At 27.5% G+C, this 24,030-nt stretch overlaps 2 protein-coding genes across 2 annotated transcripts in view; one reads left to right on the forward strand and one right to left on the reverse strand.

The window, feature by feature from the left end:
* LOC122504763 (diacylglycerol lipase-beta-like) overlaps window positions 1–20,913 on the reverse strand; it is a 97,441-nt gene extending 76,528 nt beyond the window's left edge. The window contains exons 1-2 of the mRNA XM_043615998.1: window positions 20,855–20,913; window positions 11,480–11,549 (exon numbers count right to left, since the gene is read on the reverse strand). The gene's annotated coding sequence lies outside the window, so the exon portion shown is untranslated. The remainder of the gene's footprint in view (window positions 1–11,479; window positions 11,550–20,854) is intronic.
* Window positions 312–2,155, forward strand: LOC122504765. The gene is made up of 2 exons (XM_043616002.1): window positions 312–1,103; window positions 1,362–2,155. The coding sequence occupies exons 1-2, from the start codon at window positions 533–535 to the stop codon at window positions 1,802–1,804; spliced, it is 1,014 nt and encodes a 337-aa protein (XP_043471937.1). The 5' UTR covers window positions 312–532; the 3' UTR covers window positions 1,805–2,155.
* Window positions 20,914–24,030: the final 3,117 nt, after the last annotated feature.

The raw sequence follows: 24,030 nt of genomic DNA on the forward strand, positions 1-24,030 counted from the left end.
TAATAAATTATTAATATATTAAATATTGTATATTATAAATATTATAAATTATTTGTACTTTAATATATAAAAGATGTATAATTAAAATGAAGTAAATAAAATTTTTTAAATTCTTCTGCATTGATTTTAGAAAGACAAATAATAAATTGAAAATTATTGAAAAATTTTCACAAATACTTTTGATATTTACAATTTTCACTTTACGGTTTATTCTACTGTTTATTTCCCATTGACCAATAGTGTCGAAAATTTTCACGACAATCTCCCTTCTCCACGCCCTTGAATCACAATTAAACTTGAATCAACAAAACCTCACGTTGAATTTGAGTTCAAGAGAAGCATTCGAACCGTAAACTTCCAAATTTCTCGTTAATAATATAAGTTATTTTTTCAAATATAATATTTTATATAAAATTAACTTGAAAATATTGTGTGAAAAAGAAATTTTGTAATTTTTTTCATAATTAAATCTATTTTGTCCCATAAATATAATAAATTATCGAAAGAGAGAGAGAAAAAAGAAAATTTCACCATGGAATCAATTGAGACAGTGAATATTAATAAATTAACAGGAAGTTTAAATTACGATATGTGGAAATTTGGTGTTTTACTTCTAATTGAAGCAAAGGGATTAAGAAAATATATCGATGGCAATGCAAGTGAACCTATGAAATCAAAATCGTCACGTGAATGGAATTTGTGGAATGAAAAAAAATTGGAGACAGCAATGATTTTACTTGATACCGTTGATGAGTCAATGGTTCCATTTCTAATTGATTGTAAGGAGCCAAAGGATATTTGGATACGTTTAGAAGCACTTTATGGGCAAAATATTACAAATTATCTCATCAATAAAAATTTCTATAATAAAAATAATAATAATGAAATAATGTTCAATAACGTAAGGGAAGTGGAAAATAATAAAAGATCGAAAAATAATATTTACTCGAAGAAAATTGCAGGCATATGGAATGGAGCATGTATCAAGGAGAATAAACGTGAGGAAAGAGAAATTGATAATTATTCGAGGAAAATGGCAAAAATTTGGAATTCAACGTCGTTAAATGAAGATGATAATGAAGATAAAAACGATGAAACAGAAAGTACGTAATTTTTTTTCAAATTTGTACGTTAATAATAATTATTATTATTTTAAAATAAATTAAATTTTATAAATTTCTTTATTTTATTTTTTACTAATTATTATAATGATTATTGATAATTAATACTTATTAATATTAATAATTGATACAATTTATCATTTCTAACGTGACCATATTTTTTTCATCTTTGATTCTAAGTCTAAATGAGAAATAAAAGATTATTTTTTTTTTTTCAAAAATGCTTTTTTTTCTTTACAGGTTGCCTGTCCCTTTCGTCAATTGACATTTACAATGACAGGAAAAATAATTTACTCGAGAGAAATAATATTTGGCTAACAAATGCTGGAATCAAGAAGCATATGACGTCGAGGAGGGATTTTTTTTCACACTACGAAGAGTTTGATGAAATGTTTTTTGTTCGTGTTGGTGGAACGGTTATGAGAATATTTGGCACTGGTTCAATTAATTTTCAAGTACATATCGACGGAATTCTTGAGGATAGACAAATGATAAATGTCCTCTATGTGCCTGATTTGAAAATGAATTTATTTTCAATAATTGCTGTGCTTGAAAATGGCTATTCATTTCATTCGTATAAATTTCATTGCGAGGTGCGTGACAAAAATAATATGTTATCGTGTTCTGGTGTACGTTATAAAGTTAATGTATTTCGTTTATTTTTTCAAGTTCAAGTACCTTGAATAATTGTAATTATTTGTATTGTATATACGTTGAGATTAATTGTCATTAATATTTAAAAATTTTCGATTGATTTTGTATTTCTAGTCGATTGTATATTTTCTACATGATTTTAGCTCTCTTGACACTTTTTTTTCGTCTTTTTTTTATTTTTTATAAAAAACGATTTTTACAAATTGATTTCGTGTTTGTATAATTATTTTGTAATTTTAAATTATATTATATTATATTAAGTTAAATTAAATTAAATCTTCATGTAAAGAGCGAATCAAGGTTATTAGAAAATAATTTCTAGACACTTATGAAAGTCTATGTTATTGATTTCCAGTAAATAAAATTATTTACACAATGTCTTCACAAATTTCTTAATTTCTTAATTGAAAAATTTTTTTTATTATATTATATAATTATTTATTAATAATATTTTTATTTATATTTTTTTTTTACCTGAAAATTATTATATAAAATATTTGAAATAATTATTTGAAATCGTATAAGTTTGGTGAAAAATAGATTCATTCTAAATTTTCTAATAAATTATAAAATTTTAATAATTCATTTATATCTAATTTTTTATTTTGATATCGGTTGGGAAATTTTTTATGAACAAATATTATTTTCCAATGTATACTATTTTAGTTTTAAGAAAATACTCAAATATTTTATTATAAAAAAATTATTATAAACTTTGAAATTTGTTTTTTTACTTTTAGAAAAATTAAAAACAAATATTTTTAAAAAAAAATTTTGACAAAGTTTACATTTAGTTTTTAAAAAATAATTCAAATAATTGATAAGATTTTAATATTAAAGAAAAAATAAACAATTCTCTCAAACAGTTATTTCTTAAGTTTGTTTATTTTGAATTCGGCGACGACTTAGATAAATAGTATATTTAATAATAACTATTTTTCATTATTATACTTAAATATAATTGTACGACAATAATTTTTCTACAGATATAATTATAAACCGCTTTTTATTTCTATAAAATTTTTTTTAAATAAATAAATAAAGTAAAAGGTAAAAATAAATTTTTCCTATAAAAATTTTTTTAAATAAAATAATAAATAAATAAAATAAAAATAAATTTTTCCTATAAAAATCAGTATAAAATTACTATTAAAAATACTGAAACTTATTAATTGAACTATGAACTTATTAACTTATTAATTGATATTTTTACGAAAGTAAATAAAAATTTACGATAAGAATTAATATATTTTCTAAATTTACAAAATTAAATTTTACAAAATAATAATCATTATACAACCTAAAATAATTAAAAAAACTTTTTTTTTCTTTTGCTTTAAATTCTGAATGGAATAAAAAAAAATTCTTTCTTTATAAAAAAATAGGGTAAGTGCCACAATAATGTTGCTTGTGCTTCAGTTACTGTGCTTTTGGAAAAATTAATTCAAACTCAAAAAATATTTTTTTTTATTATCTTTTTTACTATATAAACAGAATATATTTTATAACTTTATTTTTCAACAAAAAAAAAAGAATATATATATTTTATATTATATATATTTTAGTATTGAATGCCGCAGTAATTGATACACTTACCCTAATAATACAAAATATTCTCATGTAAAAAGAATGTAAAAAAAATTGAATGCTTTTTAAATACAAATACGAATGTAATAAGAATTTTTTTTTACTAATGTCAATATGAATCGCGCGATGAGTAATGAAAAATTCCCTTTAATATAATACACTAATGAAAAAAAAAATAGTAAAAAGCAATAAATCTCCTTTTACAGAATTTCTGTCATTTACACATAATAAATAACGATGCGACAAGTTTTCTCGTCATTTGCAAAGGGATGGGAGGGAGAGAGGGAGAAAAAATGAAGGAAAAAGAAGAGAAAAGATAAGAGAGGGCAAGAGAGAGAGAGAGAGAGAGAGAGAGAGAAATGATACACCGGTGGTTTGATCCCACCGCTATTCTTTTCTTCTTTTGGTTAAAGATCTATTCGCGGCTTCGCATCCGCACTGTGCATCAATTTTCAAGCCCGCGATGCCGCGCCGCACAAAACCGCAACACGTGACAGGCCTAACCTTTTCGTTTAAACTTTGAGCCCCTCTTACCCTTCCCCCCCAACACACCCTCCCTTGAATCATTTCCCCCCTTTTTAACCAATCCTCCTTCATCACCTAACTCTTCATTTCCCTCTTTTATACTTCCTTCCACAACTTTATAATCTTCCCCCCCTTTCCCCCTCTCTCTACCATTTCCTCCTCCCACCATACTGTCGTTTATGATTCCACAATTTATATATATATATATACATACCCATTGGTTTTTGCTGTTCATTCAAGAGATTCGTTATTTTATTTTGTGTACAGAGTATATTTTACCACTTCCATCATTTACTTCTGTCTAGAGAAGAAAATCATTCTTCTTTTAATATTTTATTTTTATTTTATTTTAAGTATTATAATAGTTTTAATTGTCTCTTAAAGTAAGCTTACTGAAGTGTCAGTGACGTATTTTTTTTGTTATCGGCAAAGAAGACGATTTAAGGGTTGAAAATGTCCCTTAGGTTGCGAATCTGATGATTTTTTAAATTTTCGGTCGCCACATTGGATCCACCATTTTGTATTATGTAAATCTGACCTCAAATTCATAATCAGTGACCGCAAAAACCCCCCGAGTAACAAGTTTCAAGCGATTTCAAGTAAATTTTAAAAATACGACCGCCATCTTGGATCCGCCATTTTGAATTTTGTAAATCTGACCTCAAATTCATAATCAGTGACCGCAAAAACCCCCCGAGTAACAAGTTTTAAGCGATTCCAAGTAAATTTTAAAAATATGACCGCCATATTGGATCCGCCATTTTGAATTTTGTAAATCTGACCTCAATTGTAAATAAGCAAGTGTAAATTAAATAAATAAATAATAAATAAATAAATAAATCTGACCTCAAATTCATAATCAGTGACCGCAAAAACCCCCCGAGTAACAAGTTTCAAGCGATTTCAAGTAAATTTTAAAAATACGACCGCCATATTGGATCCGCCATTTTGAATTTTGTAAATCTGACCTCAAATTCATAATCATCAACAAAAGAGGTAGTTTCAATCTTTAAATCTTCTTCTTTGCCAATAACAAAAAATACGTTTTTGTTTATTTTTCTTATAGACAAATAAATTAAATTATTTTATTAATTATTCTAATAATTAATTATTAGAAATTATTCCCTAGAAATAAATTCAAGAAGATGTATCGTAGATGTTAAGCTAAGAAAACGTGTGTATGTAAGAGCTGAGCTAAAGTGTTTTTTTTTTTTTTTTTTTTTGAGGAGGATGAGTGGAAGAAAGTACGTATTACATATAAAGAGAGAAAGAAAGAATGAAAGAAGGAAAAGAAAAGATTTGACGAGAACAGTGCCAGTCACGGATTTCTTAATCGCACTCGATCTATCTATCTGATCTGTAATATCTGTTGGTAACGGGCGCCTCTCTACATGTCGTGTGGAAGCAATATATACGTATACACACACAATGGTGATGTTCTCCATGGTACTTACCCCTTCTGCCACGGGTCAATGCCTTCACGAGCATCACTCTATATATATATGTATACACACTACCTGTCAAACACCGATTATTTAAATAAACGCCAATTATAATTTTCTTTCTTTCATGTATAATTTTAAAAAACACTTTAAAATAGGAAAAAGAATTTGGAGTAATTTTTACTATATTTGTAATATGTAAAATCTAAACTGATTGGAATTTTTATGAAATTTCTGCTTTCTATCAAAAATTTTTAATTATTTTAGGGGTGCGATTTAGTAATTTACATCTAAAGTAAATTATAACTTTAGAATAATAATAATAATAACTCCAAAACTGCAGCCTCTTAATTTATATTTTCAAATATTGGCGCCATTTTTTCTAGAGGCGTGGCTGTATAGCTAAAAACTAAAATTCTAGCGGGAAATTTGAAAATTAAAATTACATTCTAAAATTAATAAATGGGTCGAGAATTTTGAGTCTCCAAAACTTATAACCGGTTCTTTGATTCTTGATTGGGACTTTCAATTGCAACCTTAAAATTTCTGTTTTCAAATATTAGCGCCAATGTCGTAGAGACGCAACTGTTTCTAAAAATTAAAATTCTAGCGGGAATTTTTAAAATTAAAATTATATTATAATATTAAATAAACATAAAGGGAAAAAAACTCTCAATATAACCACTAAAGTCTTCATTACATTTAAAATAATTAATAACTTTGTAATAATAATTATTATTATAATAATAACTAAGAAAATGACAACCTTTTAATTTCTGATTTCAAATATTGACGCCATTATTCTAGAGGCGCTGCTGTTGCTAAAATCTAAAAATCTGGCGGGAATTTTTAAAAATATAATTAAAATTACCTTCAAAAGTAAACAAACTTTAAAATTAATTTTCTTGGCAGCCAATATAGATTTTACTTTAAATATTAAAAATTACTTTCTCTTCAAAAAAATAATGTTCGTTAATAAAAAATAAAAAATTCCAAAGCTAAAATAATCCTAAAGCATGTTGAAAATTCAAAAGTAAAATGTACCAGCTTTTTTAATTTCTATCATTATTTTTTTTTCCAGTTTATATAATATTGAAGCAAATGTTTCACATGTACATATAGATATATAAAAATAGCAAAAGGGGAGTGTGATGAAATGTGTGGCCAAAGGGAATGTCGCGAGGAATGAGATAGGATGAGATTTTTGGAGTGGGGGAGAGGTATATATGGGAGAGAAAGAAAAAGAGACTGAGAGGAGAGGCGCTAGGAGAGAGAAAGAGAGAAGAAGAGAGAAAGAGAGAAGAAGAGAGAGAGAGAGATAAAGAGAGAGTAAGTGAGTGAGAGAGAGGGAGAGAATTGAGAGGAACGTTGTCGCGCATTGAAGTCTCCAACGAAGGGGTGCGCAGCAAAGAGTATGAGATTTTTTTTTTTTTTATAGGGGGGTACATATTTTATTTCATTCAAATCGCATGTAAACATCCATTGAATTAATATATATATATATATATATATAGTCAATTGAGAGAGCTGCCTATTTATAATCAAATGTAGTCTCCCCATTTACCCCCTAACAATATTGCAAAACATTTTATCGCATCATTCAATAATAGCTATTGGCTCAACCAATAAATAAACCTAATAATATGTATACTTTATCGCCCGTTTGTCCTCTTTCTTTCTCTCTCTCTTTCTCTTTTTCTATTACTACGCAGTTCTTTAAATAATAATAAATATTATTTACAAACTGTTAAAATATAGTATTTATTTAATTTCAGTTTTCAAATATTGGCGCCATTATTCAAGAGGCGCTGCAGTTGCTAAAATATAAAAATTTGTCGGGAATTTTGAAAAATAGAATTTAAATTACTTCAAAAAATTAATATTAAGAAATTAATTCATAAATTAAATTAATTAACAAAATGATTTTTTTTCTATTTTTATAGAATAGAATAGAATAAAAAAAATGTATATAAAGAGAGGGGGGAGGAAATAAGGAAGCATACATTTAAAACAATTTCTCACTGTAATGATGTGAATCAAAGTGAACATTGTTTCAATATTGAAGATAACAGTCATACAATTCTTGAAACATTTCAATGAACAATATGCGTCTACACGTGTATATGTACAATATTTAAAAATTGCCCATTGTTCATAGAAATGTAACCCAATGAATTCTTTATATGTATATAGTACATATTTTTTCCTTTTTTTTCTACTAAAAATAGGTTATGTGCTTCAATAAATATATTCTCTCTAAATAGATAAAAATAATTTTTCCATACACAAGAAATAAAAGGTTACATATATTTATAGACCTATTAAAAAAATTAAATTTTTTTAATATCATAAATTAATTAATTTTTTTTAATATAAATAAATTTAAATTTGCAAATAAACTTATTTTTTTTTTTGTGAAAATTGAAATTGAAAATGATATAAAAATTGATAGAATAATTTGTTATGATTAAATAATATATAACTTTGAAGAATTGAACATCCTGTTTGGAATTGCGGCAGCACTGACCGATTTCTACTTTTTATGAGAGTCAGGTGAGAACCATAGTGATTTCTCTGTCGCGCACCTGGTCCGGAAAAACCTCACCTCGATAGATCAAAGCCGAACAGAATCGCTCATGCTACAAGTTCTTATAAATATTCTTCTCGCGTTAACTTATTGTACAGACCACAAATAATTTACTTTTTACCCTTTTTTTTAACATTTTCCTTCTTTAATTTTTTTTTTTTTTAATAGACATTTTATTTTTCAACATTCTTTTTTTACTCTTTATCACGCAAAATTGGACCTAACAAGAGGAGAAATTCGTTTTTTTCAAGTTTCGAAACAATTGCGACGTTGGTCGCAGGCGTTAAGGCGTTAAACTGTGTGAGTACGAATCGAACCCTAATAGGTTTCGCTTCCCGTCGTGTTCAATATTTTTTTTTTACTTTTTTGAGTATAATTGTAATGGAAATTATAAATCCGTACAAAATATATACTAAATAAGTAACAAAATATAAATTTAATATATAGAAGCATAAATAATATAAAAATAGTTCAAAACCAAGAGTATAATAAAAAATAATTAAATAAACTTCGGGAAGTTGCGAGAACATGTGGAAAAAAGGTGAAAGTCTTATTTGTGGTTCCATTTTTTTTCTCTAAATAATGGGAATAGGAAAAAAAAACATTTTTAGATTTTAGTTTAAAAGGGAATAGCCAGGAGATAAAGTTCTAAATTCTATTGTTCTGTTATGGACAGCAAACATGATTATCGATGAGATCATTAACTTTTCTACACAGTTCATAGATTCCATTGACTCGCTCCATTCACTTGGCAAATCCAAAGACTTTTGTATTCACTTTAAAACCTAATTAACGTGTATATATACAGGTAAAATAATAATTTTTCCAACAAAAATTATTCATCAAAAAATATTCTTTATAGGTTAACAATTATTTTTAATTTCACAGTTTCGACTTTCGCTTTCGACTTATTAAAAATAGTAACTTGCAAATAATTTAATAATTAAATTGCAAAAAAAAAAAAAATTTCAAATAATTTATCAATTAATTTATAATTACTCGAAAATATAGGACTTAGGTACAAACGAGTACAAATAAATAGAAATTAGGAAAATAAATAAAATTTCAGAAAATTACAATAGATGAAGAATCATGAATTTCTAAATGAATCGATTTCATTTATATTATTCAATATTTATTCATTTATTTTTATAAATATTAATTTTAGATGAAAATTTATTATTCCAGATGAAAGAAAATTGCAAACAATGTCAAATCAATAATAATTTTCTTAAGTAGAATGTATTTTGAGATAAACAGTAATTCTGTTTATATAAGCGCAAGAGCTGCTGTGTTTGGATTTAGAAACAGAAAACAATGATTGACCGCTTTGACCCGAATTGTAAATTATAAAATTTAAATATAACTTTGTCAACTCTTGCATTTCGGCTGCTACGTATTTTGACAATTTAAAGATATAATAATAATGATAATAATAATAATAATATTAATAATAATAAGTAATAATACTAATAATAATGAATTGTAAGTAAGAATATAAAAATAATAAAACAATAAAAAAAGTACATAAAGAATTAGTAATTTTCATAAGTACAGTTCGTTTTTAAAAACTGTCCGCCATTTTTGATCCGCCATTTTGAATTTTCGAAAACCAATGGCAAATTCGTAATCACTATTATATAACCCTAAATTTTTAAAAATATAAAATGAAACAATTGAAAAGATTAGAAAATATAGTAAAAAAAAAATTACTAAAGAAATAAAAAAAATTATATAAATATAAACTTCTAACTAAAAATGAAACCAAAATACGACAAAAATTAATGTTATCGCACTATTTGTAAAAGAAAAATAATGAAAAAAAAGAATAGTTGATTTCCGGTGATGGCAGAGACGTGACTTATCTTTGGAGGGTTCAGCGCGGGAAGATTTTTTTTTTTCAAACAAAAAATAATTCTACATCCTTTGCGTTTTATATATATACCGAATTAAATTGGCTGTGGTCGAATATTGCGGTGCGTAATACGCACACAATTTTTAACACGTGTGATTTTTATTCTATATTCATCTCTCGATATTAACGTCACGTAGAGTATAGAAATGAGAACGATATACTTACAACATTGAATATTATATTTTTTTTTTTTATTGTAAATTAACATTCGAAGTTTGCAAATTCTTTTTTTATACTGTTTTTAGTTTAAAGTGGGGTTTTTGAATATACGAATCACGAGTCAAGTTTACAAAATTTTAATGTTTAAGATTTCTGAAGCGTGCCACTAATTTTTCGATAGACATATTTTTATATTGCATATATATCAATAATTTTATAGCATTTTGGTACCAAAATATGACCCCAAAGTTGATTTTGCAAAATTTTAATTTTTTTAAGAGTGGAGCGCAGCGAGCGCGGTCACAAAAATATTAATAACTTTTCACCTAATGCAATATACTATAATGACTTTTATTTTTTTTAAACTACTCGTGATAAAACTATATATGAGAATCATAATTGACAAGAAAAAATACGAAAGTAGTCGGAGAAGTTTATTTTATTTCTATTTGTTTATAATAATTGTTGCTATTTGAAAGAAATTATTAACAAAATCTACCAAATATTTTTTGTTTGAAAGTATAATTATTGTATATTACTCATACCAAATTTTATTAAAATCTATCAAATAGAACTTTTGGGGTCATATTTTGGTACGAAAATGCTATAAAATTATTGATAGTAAGATTTATTTTTTACAGTAAAAAAAATAAATTTTACCATGAAGTAATTCTGAATTATTACCCTCGCAATAAAGTGAACAAAGTGAATAAAGTGAAAAAATGAAGGAATAAAAATAAAATTTCCCAAATTAAAATCAATATTACGCGAGAGAGAAAGAGAGACTATTATATATATTTATAACCAGATGATGTTAATGGGTGATAATGAGTTGGACGGATCCAGCAGAGAGCAAAGAGCAAACATCCGTCGATACATTGTAACATGGTACAGCAAGGGACTTTATGAGCAATCAACAGCGCTTTTGCCCACAAATTGTTTGTTCCTCAAACCCATTTAGCTCCATTCCGTGAAATTCTACTCGAATAATCACAGCTTTCGTGCCTACCAATTACGTTTTTCTCCGAGCACACCAAGCAATAGTTTTGCCATACGGACGCGTTCCTTATTTCAAGGAAATCTTTGTTATACCTTGTATAGACACGTTCATTGAACAGAGTGTATATAACTCTTTGGCCCATCTTACTCTCTTTCCCCACCACTACAATCCCTTTTTTTTTTCTTTTACCTACTTAAAATAGTCTATTACTTCTCTTTCTCTCTTTTTCTCTCTCTATCATCTCTCTCTCATCATCATCTTACGAGATTTCTTTTTTATTTTTACAGCCCAAGGAAAACCAATTGCAAGAGTGCCGGTAAAATCGCAAAACAGGAATAGAGTGAAAACCTTGATGAGCCAAGAAAGTGTATCACATTTTTCACATTTCTTTTTATCAACTACTATCGATAATCGATTAGAGATTAATTAACTTTCGAGTATACAATAACTGTATTTTTAAAACAACTTTTATGCTGCTGATTAACTTACCTTTAGGCCTAGGGCGAAATGTTCTCTAAATCTTTAAGTCCATTCCATATTGGTCCATTGCAATAGAGCTCTAAAACAAAAAAATATTCCCTTTATAAAATTAATAATATCAAGATGTACACAAAATAAAATCATATAGTATATACTAGAATCAAAATAAGTAAATATGAATATTATTAAATGCTTTTTCGAATAATCTGAAAAATTTGAAAATCGTGATTACCGGTTAACTCAACAGAACCATTTATCATTTGACGTTTGTTTCTCTCTCTCTCTCTCTCTCTTTCTGTATTTATATATAAATTTAGTGAGAGGGAGAAAGAGATTATCGTTAATGCTAAACATATTTTGACGATGCGATAATAACAATATCGAGAATTATTTATATATATAATTCTACCGCGCGCACCACGAGAAAACGATCATGTAGTTTATATTGCGGGAGTAAGAAATAAATCCATCTTATAGAATTCACGTTTTAGTCCTGGGCATTATCTTGCGACGGGTATTAACCGCGTTTATATTGCTTTCGATCGTATCCAAGCAATGAAAATCCAATAAATTCAAGCAGATCGATTATCACGGCCAGGATCGCGATAAATCATTCGTTACGTTCCAGATTGGATTCACTGATCGCGTCACAATTCTATATCTATATATATATGTTTATGTATATATAATCTATATACACTATGGCCATAAAAATTTTAATCTATTTTCTCAACATTTTGTTTGTCTAGTTTATTTTACTAATTTTAATATCGAGATTTATGTATAAATCTCGAAAAAAGTAAAAATAAACAAATGAAAATTTAAATATAATTGAATAAATATGTATTTTATTATCTTATAGTGTATATTTTTCGGTTGGGTTTTGATTTTCTACATTTTTGTAAAGTATAGAAAAAATAGTAGAATAACGATTTTATAATATCATTTTGGGTTACTTCTTGATTTTATACATTTTTGCAAAGTAGAAAAAATAGTAGAATAACGATTTTAATATAATTTTTTTTTTGGGTTGCGTCCTGAAAACAAATAAAATAAGTAATTTTTGAAAATTCTCCTCATCGCTTGCATAAAAATTCTTCTATTTCTGTAAAATTTGTAACAAGTGGAGAAAAGACACTTTTTTCGGCAAATCAATAGACTTGAAATCTGGAAATAATTAAATTGAACAAAAAAAAAGGAGAGGCGAGAAGAAGTAAAAAAAAAAGTAGAAATGATTGAAAAAAGTGTCTAGAGAACATAGGCATGTACTTATACGAATGGGGCGTAACTGAAAACGAACTGTAGCATCTGATGGGGGTCTCTCTCCCACTTGTGGGAAACCATCGTGAACCACGACACTCCGTGTTCTCTGGACCACGAAGTGAAAGGTCCGAGAAGTTAACTGACTGACTTGGAGTATGTTTCAAGTACGATCATGCGAGTTCATGAAATGTATTATAAATGTCTTATTGTGTACAAAAATTTTATATACACATTATAAGTCTTCACACAATTTAGGATTTTTTTTTTAAATTGAATTTTTCCTTTAATTTAAACTATACTCCTGTTATTTTATTTTTCATCATTGAGGAAAAAAGAATTTACTATTATTTGAATAAAGAATATAAAGAACAAAAAAAAAATTTTGAAAGCAAAATTACAGTTTTCTTAAACTCGAAATAAAAATAAAAAATTCACAACACAAACAAATTTTTTTACTTTGTATATTAAATTATATGCTACATAGAAAAAAGAATACTTTGTATTTTAAATTTAACGCCATTCAATATGAGAGGAAATTTATTTAAATACACTTATCTTTAAAGAATATGTGTCAATATTATTTTACCAAAGTTTCAATTTTTATTCCTTGAAATGTATATTCTTATTTAAAAAAAGTTTCTTACTCAAACTTTATATAAATTCAAACAAATTGATATTAAATTAAATTAATGAAATGAAATGAAATTAAAAGAACTGAAAAAAATTGGTCAATTAATAATTATTGTATTTATATTATTATTATCTACAATACAATAATTATTATAAATAAAAATGTTTAAAAACAAAAAAATTCTTATATGTTTATATTTGCTAAAAAAATGTATTTGAACTTAACAACACATACAGAGAAGTGAACAAATGAAATGCAGATTTGAGTGGGAAGAAAATTTGCTACCGTCTTTGGTTAAAATAATATATAGTGGGTGTAGTTGAGGCATATATTGTATTAGGAGTGTATGTATATATGCATATTTCGCATGTACGTTTGCAGGACGTTATACGAGCTCCAAGGTAATCGGCCATAAACCGCGAAACTATCCTTACACATAGGCAGTTCTTCCATCTGAACTCTGCACCTGCACTCAATTTTTTTTCTACTTTTTTTTTTGTCTATCGGAATAGTTGAGCTCTCAAGTCTTTCGGGAAAGTAAACGGTTTGGAATTGTTATTGTTGTTACGGCATTGTTACGCGCTGAAGCATTAAACATCTTATTTTATCTATATATATATATATATACAAAATATATAAACTTAAAAATTTTTTCCTCCCTTCAAGTCTTTCGAAAATGAACCAAAAAAACTCAATTTAACTATGGTAAACCTTTAAATTGATTCCGTAAACTTTTTCTTTTAAAATAAAAGTAAAATCTACTATAATTATTTGAAATGGAATAATTTTCTTTTCAGAGAAAAAATTTGTTATTTTTCCAAAAAGTATCGAAAATGAAAAGATCTTGAATTTTTTGGAAAAAGAAAAAAAATTTTGAACTTAAATGAAGAAAAGGAGATTTTTCCCTCTGTCATAGTGTTTTATAAAATATAAGTTTTCAGGAAAAGTTGAATGTTACTAGAAATGTGTTGTGTGAAGCTTATAAATTTGAAAACTTTTACTATAAACCGCAACCGATATGCATAACAATGAATGCATTTTATACATCAGATCGTGGGACCGTGCAATCTTTCACAAAGCAAAATACAGAAACAACAATATAGGTATATATGCATGAACCCTTTATTGCCAAAGTCACTGGAGATTTATTTTTAATCTCATCGAAGAGCTTCTCTTTTCCGTATTTTATTACATATACTCGATTTGAAAATTTCATTTCGAATTTTTTATGTATATAGTTCGAATTGCAGTTTAAATTGAAATTATCAAAATAGTTTCTCAACTTTTCATACAATAGAAAAAAAATTGTTATTAATTATTAATTTATTTTTATACACAAAAAAATCTGTACATTTTTTCCAATACAGAAAATCACAGTTTTTCTAAAGATATAAAATTGAGACAAAATACGAATCAAAACGTAGCAACGTTTTGTGTCTTAATTTTATATCCTTAGAAACACTGATGTAAAAATTTAACTTCGAAAAATTATTTTCAAAAAATTAGTTATAGAAAAAGAATCTAGAGTGAAAAAATATATTTTTCTATACTTATAGAAAGCTTGTACGTAATTAAAATCAATTGCAAAACCATTAAGCAAATCGGAAATAATCTTCTGTAACGTAAAATAAACTTTTCTGCAAAATAATCTTATATATAAGACACGGAATTTCTATAAAAAAATTAACAGAAACTTGTTAAAATTATAATTTTTAAACAGAAACTTAAAAGATATATTTGAAGAGATAATTTTCGACATTTTTAATCTTGACAATTTGAATTCTCCATTTTGTTAACTTTGTTATTAATAAATTATTATTTATTAATTCTAGAGTGAAAATAGAAATCTATTTATTTCTATCTTCACGTAATAAATAAAATTTCATTTCTCCACATTATCAACAATGTGATTCATGAAAATTATTATTTATGTGAGAAGAAAAAATTATGTTTACGCAAAACGTTTAAAACTTTTAAGTCTTCATCTCAACTTTGTAAAATTTTTTTATTTTTTTGTAACTTTTCTTCTCTGCGGCAAACTTTTCATTACTTACAATCGTTAACTTTTATATACACTGAGAAAAAAAAAATTCACAAATTGATTATATATACACACCTCGTGATAAACATATTCTTTTAAATCTGAATTTAAATAAAAAAAAGAGAAATAAAAACAACACGAAATTAAAAATTATAAAATTTTCTTAAATTACAATAACTGAAACATCGTTATAACTGATTTTGATTAATTTAATTAAATAAAAATTTACGCTAGATTTTTTTAATATTATTTTTAACACAATAAATGTATTTAATCAAAATTTAATTATTAAATTATTAAATTTACATTATTTATATTTTTTGTACTATATTTTATATTATTTATATTTTTTATACTATATTTTATATTATTTATATTTTTTGTATAAATATATTACTTATGATTATTAATGTATATTAATTTTTAATATTAAATAAAGGGGAGTGTCTATATTAGGTATGAGACGGGTTTTGTTTTTGACCCAACAATTTTAAATGGATAAACGAAATTGTAAATTAAATATATATCGTTCGAAAAGTAACTTAAATACGCAACTTTTATTCAAAGAAAGTGTAGTGTTCAGATGGACTCAAAAAAAAATTATGATCAATTTTCCGAGCACATCGTTTTTGTTAACGATAAAAAAATGTGTCCAGTTGTGAGACACTTATTAAAAATTGCTAAAATTAAAAAAGTTTGACATAACGTTTTATATGTTATGTTTAGTAGAAATAATTAAATATATTAATAATATATATTATTATTGCGTGTTAAAAAAAAATCGACTGTCTCATAACTGATGGAGGTGTCTCACAACTGGACACACTCCCCTATTTTAAACGGATAAAGAGAGAAAAAATAAGTTGGCTCATATAAAAAGAAATGTTTTTATATAAACGCAATCGGCTTTTTAATATTTTGTCTGTTAAAAAAAATCGACTGTCTCACAACTGGACACACTCATCCCCTATTTATTACTGTTAGGAGCAATTTGATAGTTTCTATATAGTATCAATTTTATAGTTTCTATATATATAGTATCAATCTGATAAGCTTCTTGGTAAACTTGATAATTTTTAAAAAACAATGTCTTCTGGATTTTTTTATTTACTTTTTCTATAACATAACAGTATGTTAAAAAAAGTGTTATAAAATGCAACAAAACAAACTTTTTTACCTCTTCAATAAATGTTTTTCCAGTGAATAAATTTATTTTTCCGTTAAAGTTATAATTAACACTGGATATTCTATACATTGATCTTTAGCGAAAAAATATTTTTTCTTCACCATTTTATATATATATATACTTGCATTGAAAAATCTCAAGTTTTAAAAACTGTCTTAAGTATAACCGAATATAATAGTCTACTATGCGGTTGAGACATCTTTTGATAATTTCTATATAAGAAAATAATAAAAAAAAAAGAAGAGGAGAAATTGAGAGAAAAAAAAAATGCCTCAAGAGTCTACTCTCTCCTTTAGTTGTGTAGAACCTTTCGCACGAGGAACTCGAATGAAAAGCTGCCAAAAATTCGTGAGTTGTGACGGTCGGCAATTCATCAAGAGGTTTGGAGAAGGACACTAGAAAAGACAACGCCCTTACTTATATACGTCGGTGGTAAAGATGAGAGGTAAGGCGAAAGGAGGGTTGCTTGAAGGTGGTCCACGGGGATGGAGATGAGCATGAGGGTATCAGGAGTGAGAGAGAGAGAGAGAGGGTGGAATGGCATGGCGTTGGCTAGGTATGTATAAGCAGAAGAAAGCGCGGGTCGATTAAAAGTAGCGAGGGTGTTTCTCCTCTCGTTACCGAGAGGAGGAAAGAGCGCGCGGACTCGAGACAAGGAGAGAGAGAGAGAGACAGAGAAATATTTCTCTCTCTTCTTGTCTCGAGTCCGAGAAAGAGAAAAAGAGCGAAAGAGAGAGATGAAGAAAGAGAGACGTATAGGTACATATATAGTATACACACGCACAGGACGCCGGCCGAACGAAGATGGAAAATGTATAGACGAACGAGACGCTCTCCCTTAAAATGAGAGAGAGAGAGAGACTAAAAAAGACGTCGTACAAGGTTAGAGAAAGAGAGGACAATTTTAAGGAATGAGCAAAATGAGAGTGAGATAAGAGGGAAAGAGTGAAAAGAAGGAGGGAAAGAGAGGGAAAATCTGGAAGGAGAAAATAAGAGAGAAGAAGACGAGAGAGAGAGAGAGAAACCGGGTCCGATTCGGGGGTTGAGATGCCGCCGCCTTGAGTTTTGTGTTAGTATGCCCGTGCAGAAATTTTGACCGGGGCCAGATCGGGGCCAGATCGGGACAAACCGGGCCCCGATCTGGCAACCCGACCTGGCCCCGGTCTGGTTGAAACACTAAAACCGACCGGGGCCATGGCACTTTGCCCGATCTGTCCGCCCTGTCGGGACCCGGTCGGGGCCATGGGATTTCCCCCGATCTTTTCGCTACCCAGGTAGAAATCCAATACTGACTGCATTTTATTATATTAAAGCTCGTTATTTGATTATTAAAGCATGGGGAGTATTTACTTCAATATTAATAATTATTATTATTTTTGTAGTAAATAAACTTTTATGAATGTCATTAAAAATGTAAATAATTATTAGAATTGCTTTTATTGAACTAAGTTTTTAAAAAAAATATTTTTCTTATTTTCTTTCATTAATTTAGACAGACTATCTTATTTAAATTAATGCCTAATTTATTATTATTATTGTTAATAATTATTTAAACCTATACTTTATGTAACATTATTAAGAATTATACACAAAACACTTAAAACTAAGACGGAAAAATATCGCACGCACGGGGGATCGAACCCTAGACCTCGAGGACGCAAGTCAAATACACATACCGCAAAGCCACGCAAGCTTGGAAGCGACCTCGCTTAAACTTCCTTTTGAATCATGGGACCGTTATATACAGTATTATCATAATAAATTGACTGTATCATATTTATTTATAGAAAAATTATTAAAAATGTATGTTATATATATATATATAAATTAATATGTTTATCATAATAATATGGTAAAAATTATTAATTTAATTATTTATTCTCTATTATTTATAATTTAACTATTTTTTAAAATAATAAAAAAATTTTTATTATTAATAATTCACAATAATACTAAAAATTATTAATTAATAATAATTTATTTTTTTGCCTTAAACATGGAATTTCAATTTAAGTGTGAAAAATAATTGGTGCGTTTGTCCTATTGTTTTAAATTAAAGGAGAATAAATTCCTAAGACATCCCTCGAGGCCAATTTTTGAGTTTTTAATTGTTTATAATTTTTATTTTCAAATTTCAATCAAAGTTAACAAATTAACACAATTTTTTAAAAACGGACGTTTATTTTCTTATTCCGTTACTGCACATGCTCTAAATCAGTTCAAATTAATCCAATATTACCAGCAGACAATTAAAAACCTATAAAGTAATATATTTCAATTGTCATAAACAACATTAATTAACAAATAGTTAACTTTGATTCCTCTCCAATAAAAAATATTAATATGTCTTTTTTCTTATAATATAACTTATTTAAATATTTAATATTATATATCCGTGGTCTTTTAACATTATCCAAATAAAAAAGTAAACGTGAAAAAAAAATTTTTGGTGGAAAGGAACAAAAATTAACTATTTGTTAATTAATATTATTTGTAACCATTTAAATAAGTTATTTTTTAAACAAAAAGGACACATATTTTTAAAATGAACTTAAATTAAAAAGTAGATGTGAAAAAAATTTTTTTGGTGGACAGGAACGTAAGTTACATAACTATTTATTATTTAATATATTGTTTATAACAATTTAAATAAGTTATTTTTTAATCAAAAAGGACAAATATTCTTTAAATAGACTTAAATTAAAAAGAAAATGTGAAAAAAAAATTTTTAGTGGAATAGGAATCAATGTTAACTATTTGTTAATTAATATTGTTTATAACAATTTAAATAAGTTATTTTATAATCAAAAAGGACAAATATTCTTTAAATGAACTTAAATTAAAAAGAAAAGGTGAAAAAAACATTTTTTAGTGGAAAGAAATCAAAGTTAACTATTTGTTAATTAATACTGTTTATAACAATTGATATAAATTACTTTCTGTTTTATTAATTGTGTGGTGGTCATATTGTATTAATTTGAACTGATTCAGATCATATGCAGCAACGGAATAAGAAAATAAGCCTCCTTTTTTGAAAAATTGTATTAATTTGTTAACTTTGATTGAAAATAAAAATTATAAACAATTAAGAACTAAAAAATTGACCTTAAGGGATGTCTTAAGAATTTATTTGCCTTTAATTTAAAATAAAGAATACTGAAACCGGTTAAGAATTGTAGGCTGTAGACAGTTTTGAACAGTAAATTGTAAAAAAAATCCCATTGTGCGCTGTTTGTAGATCCTTGGGCAAACCCGGCCTGGTCCTGGTCGGGGCCACGAAGTCGGGGCCAGATCATGAAAACCCGACCGGGGCCAGGGCGGTAATCGGGAACAAAAGTGGCGATTTCTGCACGGGTGTATATATGCGAAAATGAAGAAGGGGTAGTAGTTGCGGAGAGGGGTGACTCAAGAATCTCAACCTTTATTTGGATTTAAGTAAGGAAAAGGGTTGCGAGAGATGCGAGAGAGCCGTCTCTTCGTTTTCATCGTCATCTTCGTTTCTCTACCCCTTTTACAACTAGGGGTGAATTTTTTAAGGAGCCGCCTTACAAGCTAAACCTTTCCCCACTTACGTAGTTGGTCTACTTACTCTCTCACTCTCTTTTTCTCTCATAGTCTCTCAAGTGCTTTTCGCCCTCATAAGTAAAAGAGTTAAGAAATTATTGTTTCACAGGCATACTAAATATGTTCTTCCTCCCATAAACACTGAGAGACACTGACATACAAAGAAAGAGGCACTTTGAAAAAAATATTCAAAAAAGAAAAATCTTTATATTATTTTTGTAAATTTTAATGCATAGTAGAATAACGGTTTAAATACAACTTTTATGCTGCATCCTAATTTTAAAAATCCTTCAATTTAGACGGAAATAGTAGAATAACGGTTTTAATACACTTTGTTGTATCCTAATTTTAAAATCTTTAAAAGTTTTAGAAGAAAATGGTAGAATTACGGTTTAAATGCCCTTTTCTGTATCTTAATTTTAAATCCTAATTTTAAAATCCTTGAAGTTAGAAGGCAATAGTAGAATAACGGTTTTAATGTACCCTTTTTTGAATCCTAATTTTAAATCCTACTATAATTATAAAAACCTTCAAGTTAGAAATAGTAGAAAATATAGTAGAATAACGGTTTTGATACAATTTTTGGTTGCGTCTTGATTTTCTACACTTCTTTAGAGTAGAAAAAAAATAGTGGAATAACGGTTTTAACACCTTTTTTATGCTGCGTCCTGATTACCTCACTTTCAATGATTAACTTACCCTTAGTATGAAATGTTGCCATAACCTCTAAACCAGTCCCTCTTTTATTGTTCACCCATTTGGTAAGAATTCTGAAACAGAAAGAAGAACGTCTTGATAATGAAATAAAAATATATTGTCAATAAATAATAATAATAATAATAATAAATAATAATAATTACCATAATTGTAAATAATAACAAACCAATAATTATTAGAATCAGTACCTAATAAAAAAATTTTTTTACTACATTATATTTATATGAAGAATAATATAACGAATTTAAAGGGCACACGTTAGAATCGATGTGAATAGAGTAAAGACAGATTTAAAGTAGCAAATTAGCAACTGACGTACGTGCTTCGTATAAGGTGCAGTTATGCACTGACTAATTACCTCCTCAAGATTCAAATTAGTCTTTAACTCTCCACAACCCTTGCGCTCTTCAACATTGCATCGAACGAAACTCATATGCATACATTTTACATGAATCTCCATAAATCTCTCAAGTGTCACTTCTTCTTCTTCTTCTTCTTCTTCTCCTTTCAACGTCGTCAATGAAAAAACTCTCGTCTATATAGGTATATATTCATTTAGTACATATATAGACGATGAACTACGATCGAAATGCAATGTTTTTAATTGCATTTTAAATTCCATGTATTTAAAAAGAATGTTTTTATTCATTTCTCTTAAATTGGGGATTTTTCGTATATTTCAAAAATACACGTTTAATTATTTTTAATTTGTCTCCGATAAGGAAAGTATTAATTACTTTTGCGAGACAAACAAATTTTATTCTTTGGTATTCTTTGTATAGTACTACATTCGTGTCAAGTGACAGGAATTTTTTTGTTTAGAATGTGATAATATTTTCAATAAAAATTTTTATATGTAATATATACATATTTTTTATATATAATTATTAGGGGGGACCTTAGAAAATTCTGATACTGCGGTGGCGAAACGTTTTTATATTATATTATATTTATAATAATATAAGAAAAATAGAATAACGATTTTAATACCTTCTTTATGACGCGTATAATAAATCGCACAGGCACACAAAAAAATAAAAGTGCCCTGTTTATTGAACCAGATCTACATGTCTTATAGTATTTTTGCCCGCTGAAAACGAAAATATTTTCTAAATTTTCTAAACAAAAAAAAAATCTTTCTCTCAAAAAAAAAAATCTTTTTAAAAAAAGGAATCATTCTTAAAACTATATATGTTGGGTCTAAAAAGAAGCTTAGAAAGTAAAGTCACGCGCTTAATCTTCAACTGAACGACGATCCCTTCGTTTCAGCAACAGCTTCGGGGTTAAAGTGTAATTTAACGCATCAGAAGCTGCCCCCTCCCCTCTCTTATTTAACATCTCCACGACTAATATACGCTGGCTCCATCAGTTTCAAAACTGATGATACTAATCATCAACAAGCTCTAACTTTACATGTTTCAACATACACATACATATATACACACACCTGTCGATTAAACTTTTCATCGATGCAGAAGAACCGATTTTATGCACCTGTTCAATCAGGTGTCTTATGATTGTACCTTTTTTTTTGTCTTTCCCTCAAAAAAAAATCTCGTATATCTTGTGGTTGAAGATTGCATCTGGAGAGGAAGAAGAAGAAAGATTTATAAAATTTTGGACATTTAATTTTTTCAAAGAAAGAATGATAAAAAGAAAGGAAAGATAGAAAGAAAGAAATTATTTATTATTAAAATAAGATAAATAAAAAAACCTCTTTTTAGTTTTACTATATCATATGATGCTATTTGATTAAGAACCCTAGGTCATCGTTTTCAGTGACCATCTCGAGGATGTTTTTATTTCACCTCCTGTCATCCATTGTCCAAGTGGACAAAAGAGTTTTTTTTTTAAAAAATCATACGTGCCATCGTAACAAATTAAATGCCACGTACAAAAGTCATCGAATCATTTGGCGTTTCGAATGATCGATAAAATGCGAGTTCAAATGCCTGTCCATACAGTTAATATATAATAAGATGATTTCTGATCTACAGCAGTTGGCATAAGTGTATATATATGTGTCTATATATATTATCAATACCGTTCGATATATAAGTCGGAACTTGTATCTATATAGATAGACAAATGCTAAACGTAGCATGACTCAGTAACCATGCATCCTTATTGGGTTTCAATCTTTAAGAATACTTTCTTTCTCTTTTTTTCATCCACATGCATTTCATTATTATATTAAACGATCTATAACCTTTGACATGCATTTTATAACTAAATAAAGATGAACGTTATAAATTATCAGCACACATCAAGATTAAAATCGAAAAATAAATTTTTTTTAACAAATGATAATATTTCGAGGAATTCTAAATATTTGTCATCAGATCAACATTCTGGGTAAATGAAAGTTATTTTTTTGGACCACACACAGGACTGTAATCAAAATCTTCAAGAGTCAAATATACAATGAACTCAATAAGTTCCCTTTAACTGTTTTCTTCAAACATGATTACCAGTCATTGATCTTCAATTTATGTGTTTGATAATAAGGGCGGAGTTTATTGTTTTGTATTATAATGGACTAATAAATTAAATTACATGTACAAATGATGGAAAAAAATGAACGGAGGCGTTTCTCTTTGTCTTGTTAGTAATCTCATTCTCTGTTCTTGAGTTTTGAATCTGATTCGATTTGTCCTAGAGAGAATTGATGTTCACCAAGTTGCAACATCCTATATATATACATATACGCATGATATGCACCACCGCTATCACCGCACTTACAGTTTTAAAAAAAAATGCAATTCATACACTTGGATCACATACACACTGAAATAAATATATATATAAGTACATATCGCCTCAAAGAACAAAGATTATGCCGCAAAAGATGACAAGCAAAAAACGATCATCACTATAACGATCATCATCGTCAGTCATGTGATATCGAAAAACCTTTCGAAATTTATCTCACTCAGCTTCATACCATGATTCTGATCTAAATGATGTGAGTCGACCGCAATCACGCAAAATTATTTTTTGTCGCATACTCGAAATGATTATCATTATCATCCTCGCCTTCTTTATCTGTAATTTAATAACCGTTCGACCATGATGACTCTAACCTTCTCTTTTTCTCTTCAAAAATAATTCACCGTGTGTGTATGTATGATCATTTTGCAAAAATTCCTAAATTAGCT

The sequence above is a fragment of the Leptopilina heterotoma genome, unplaced genomic scaffold (assembly GCF_015476425.1).
Source record: "Leptopilina heterotoma isolate Lh14 unplaced genomic scaffold, ASM1547642v1 Lhet_314, whole genome shotgun sequence".
Taxonomy (NCBI): domain Eukaryota; kingdom Metazoa; phylum Arthropoda; class Insecta; order Hymenoptera; family Figitidae; genus Leptopilina; species Leptopilina heterotoma.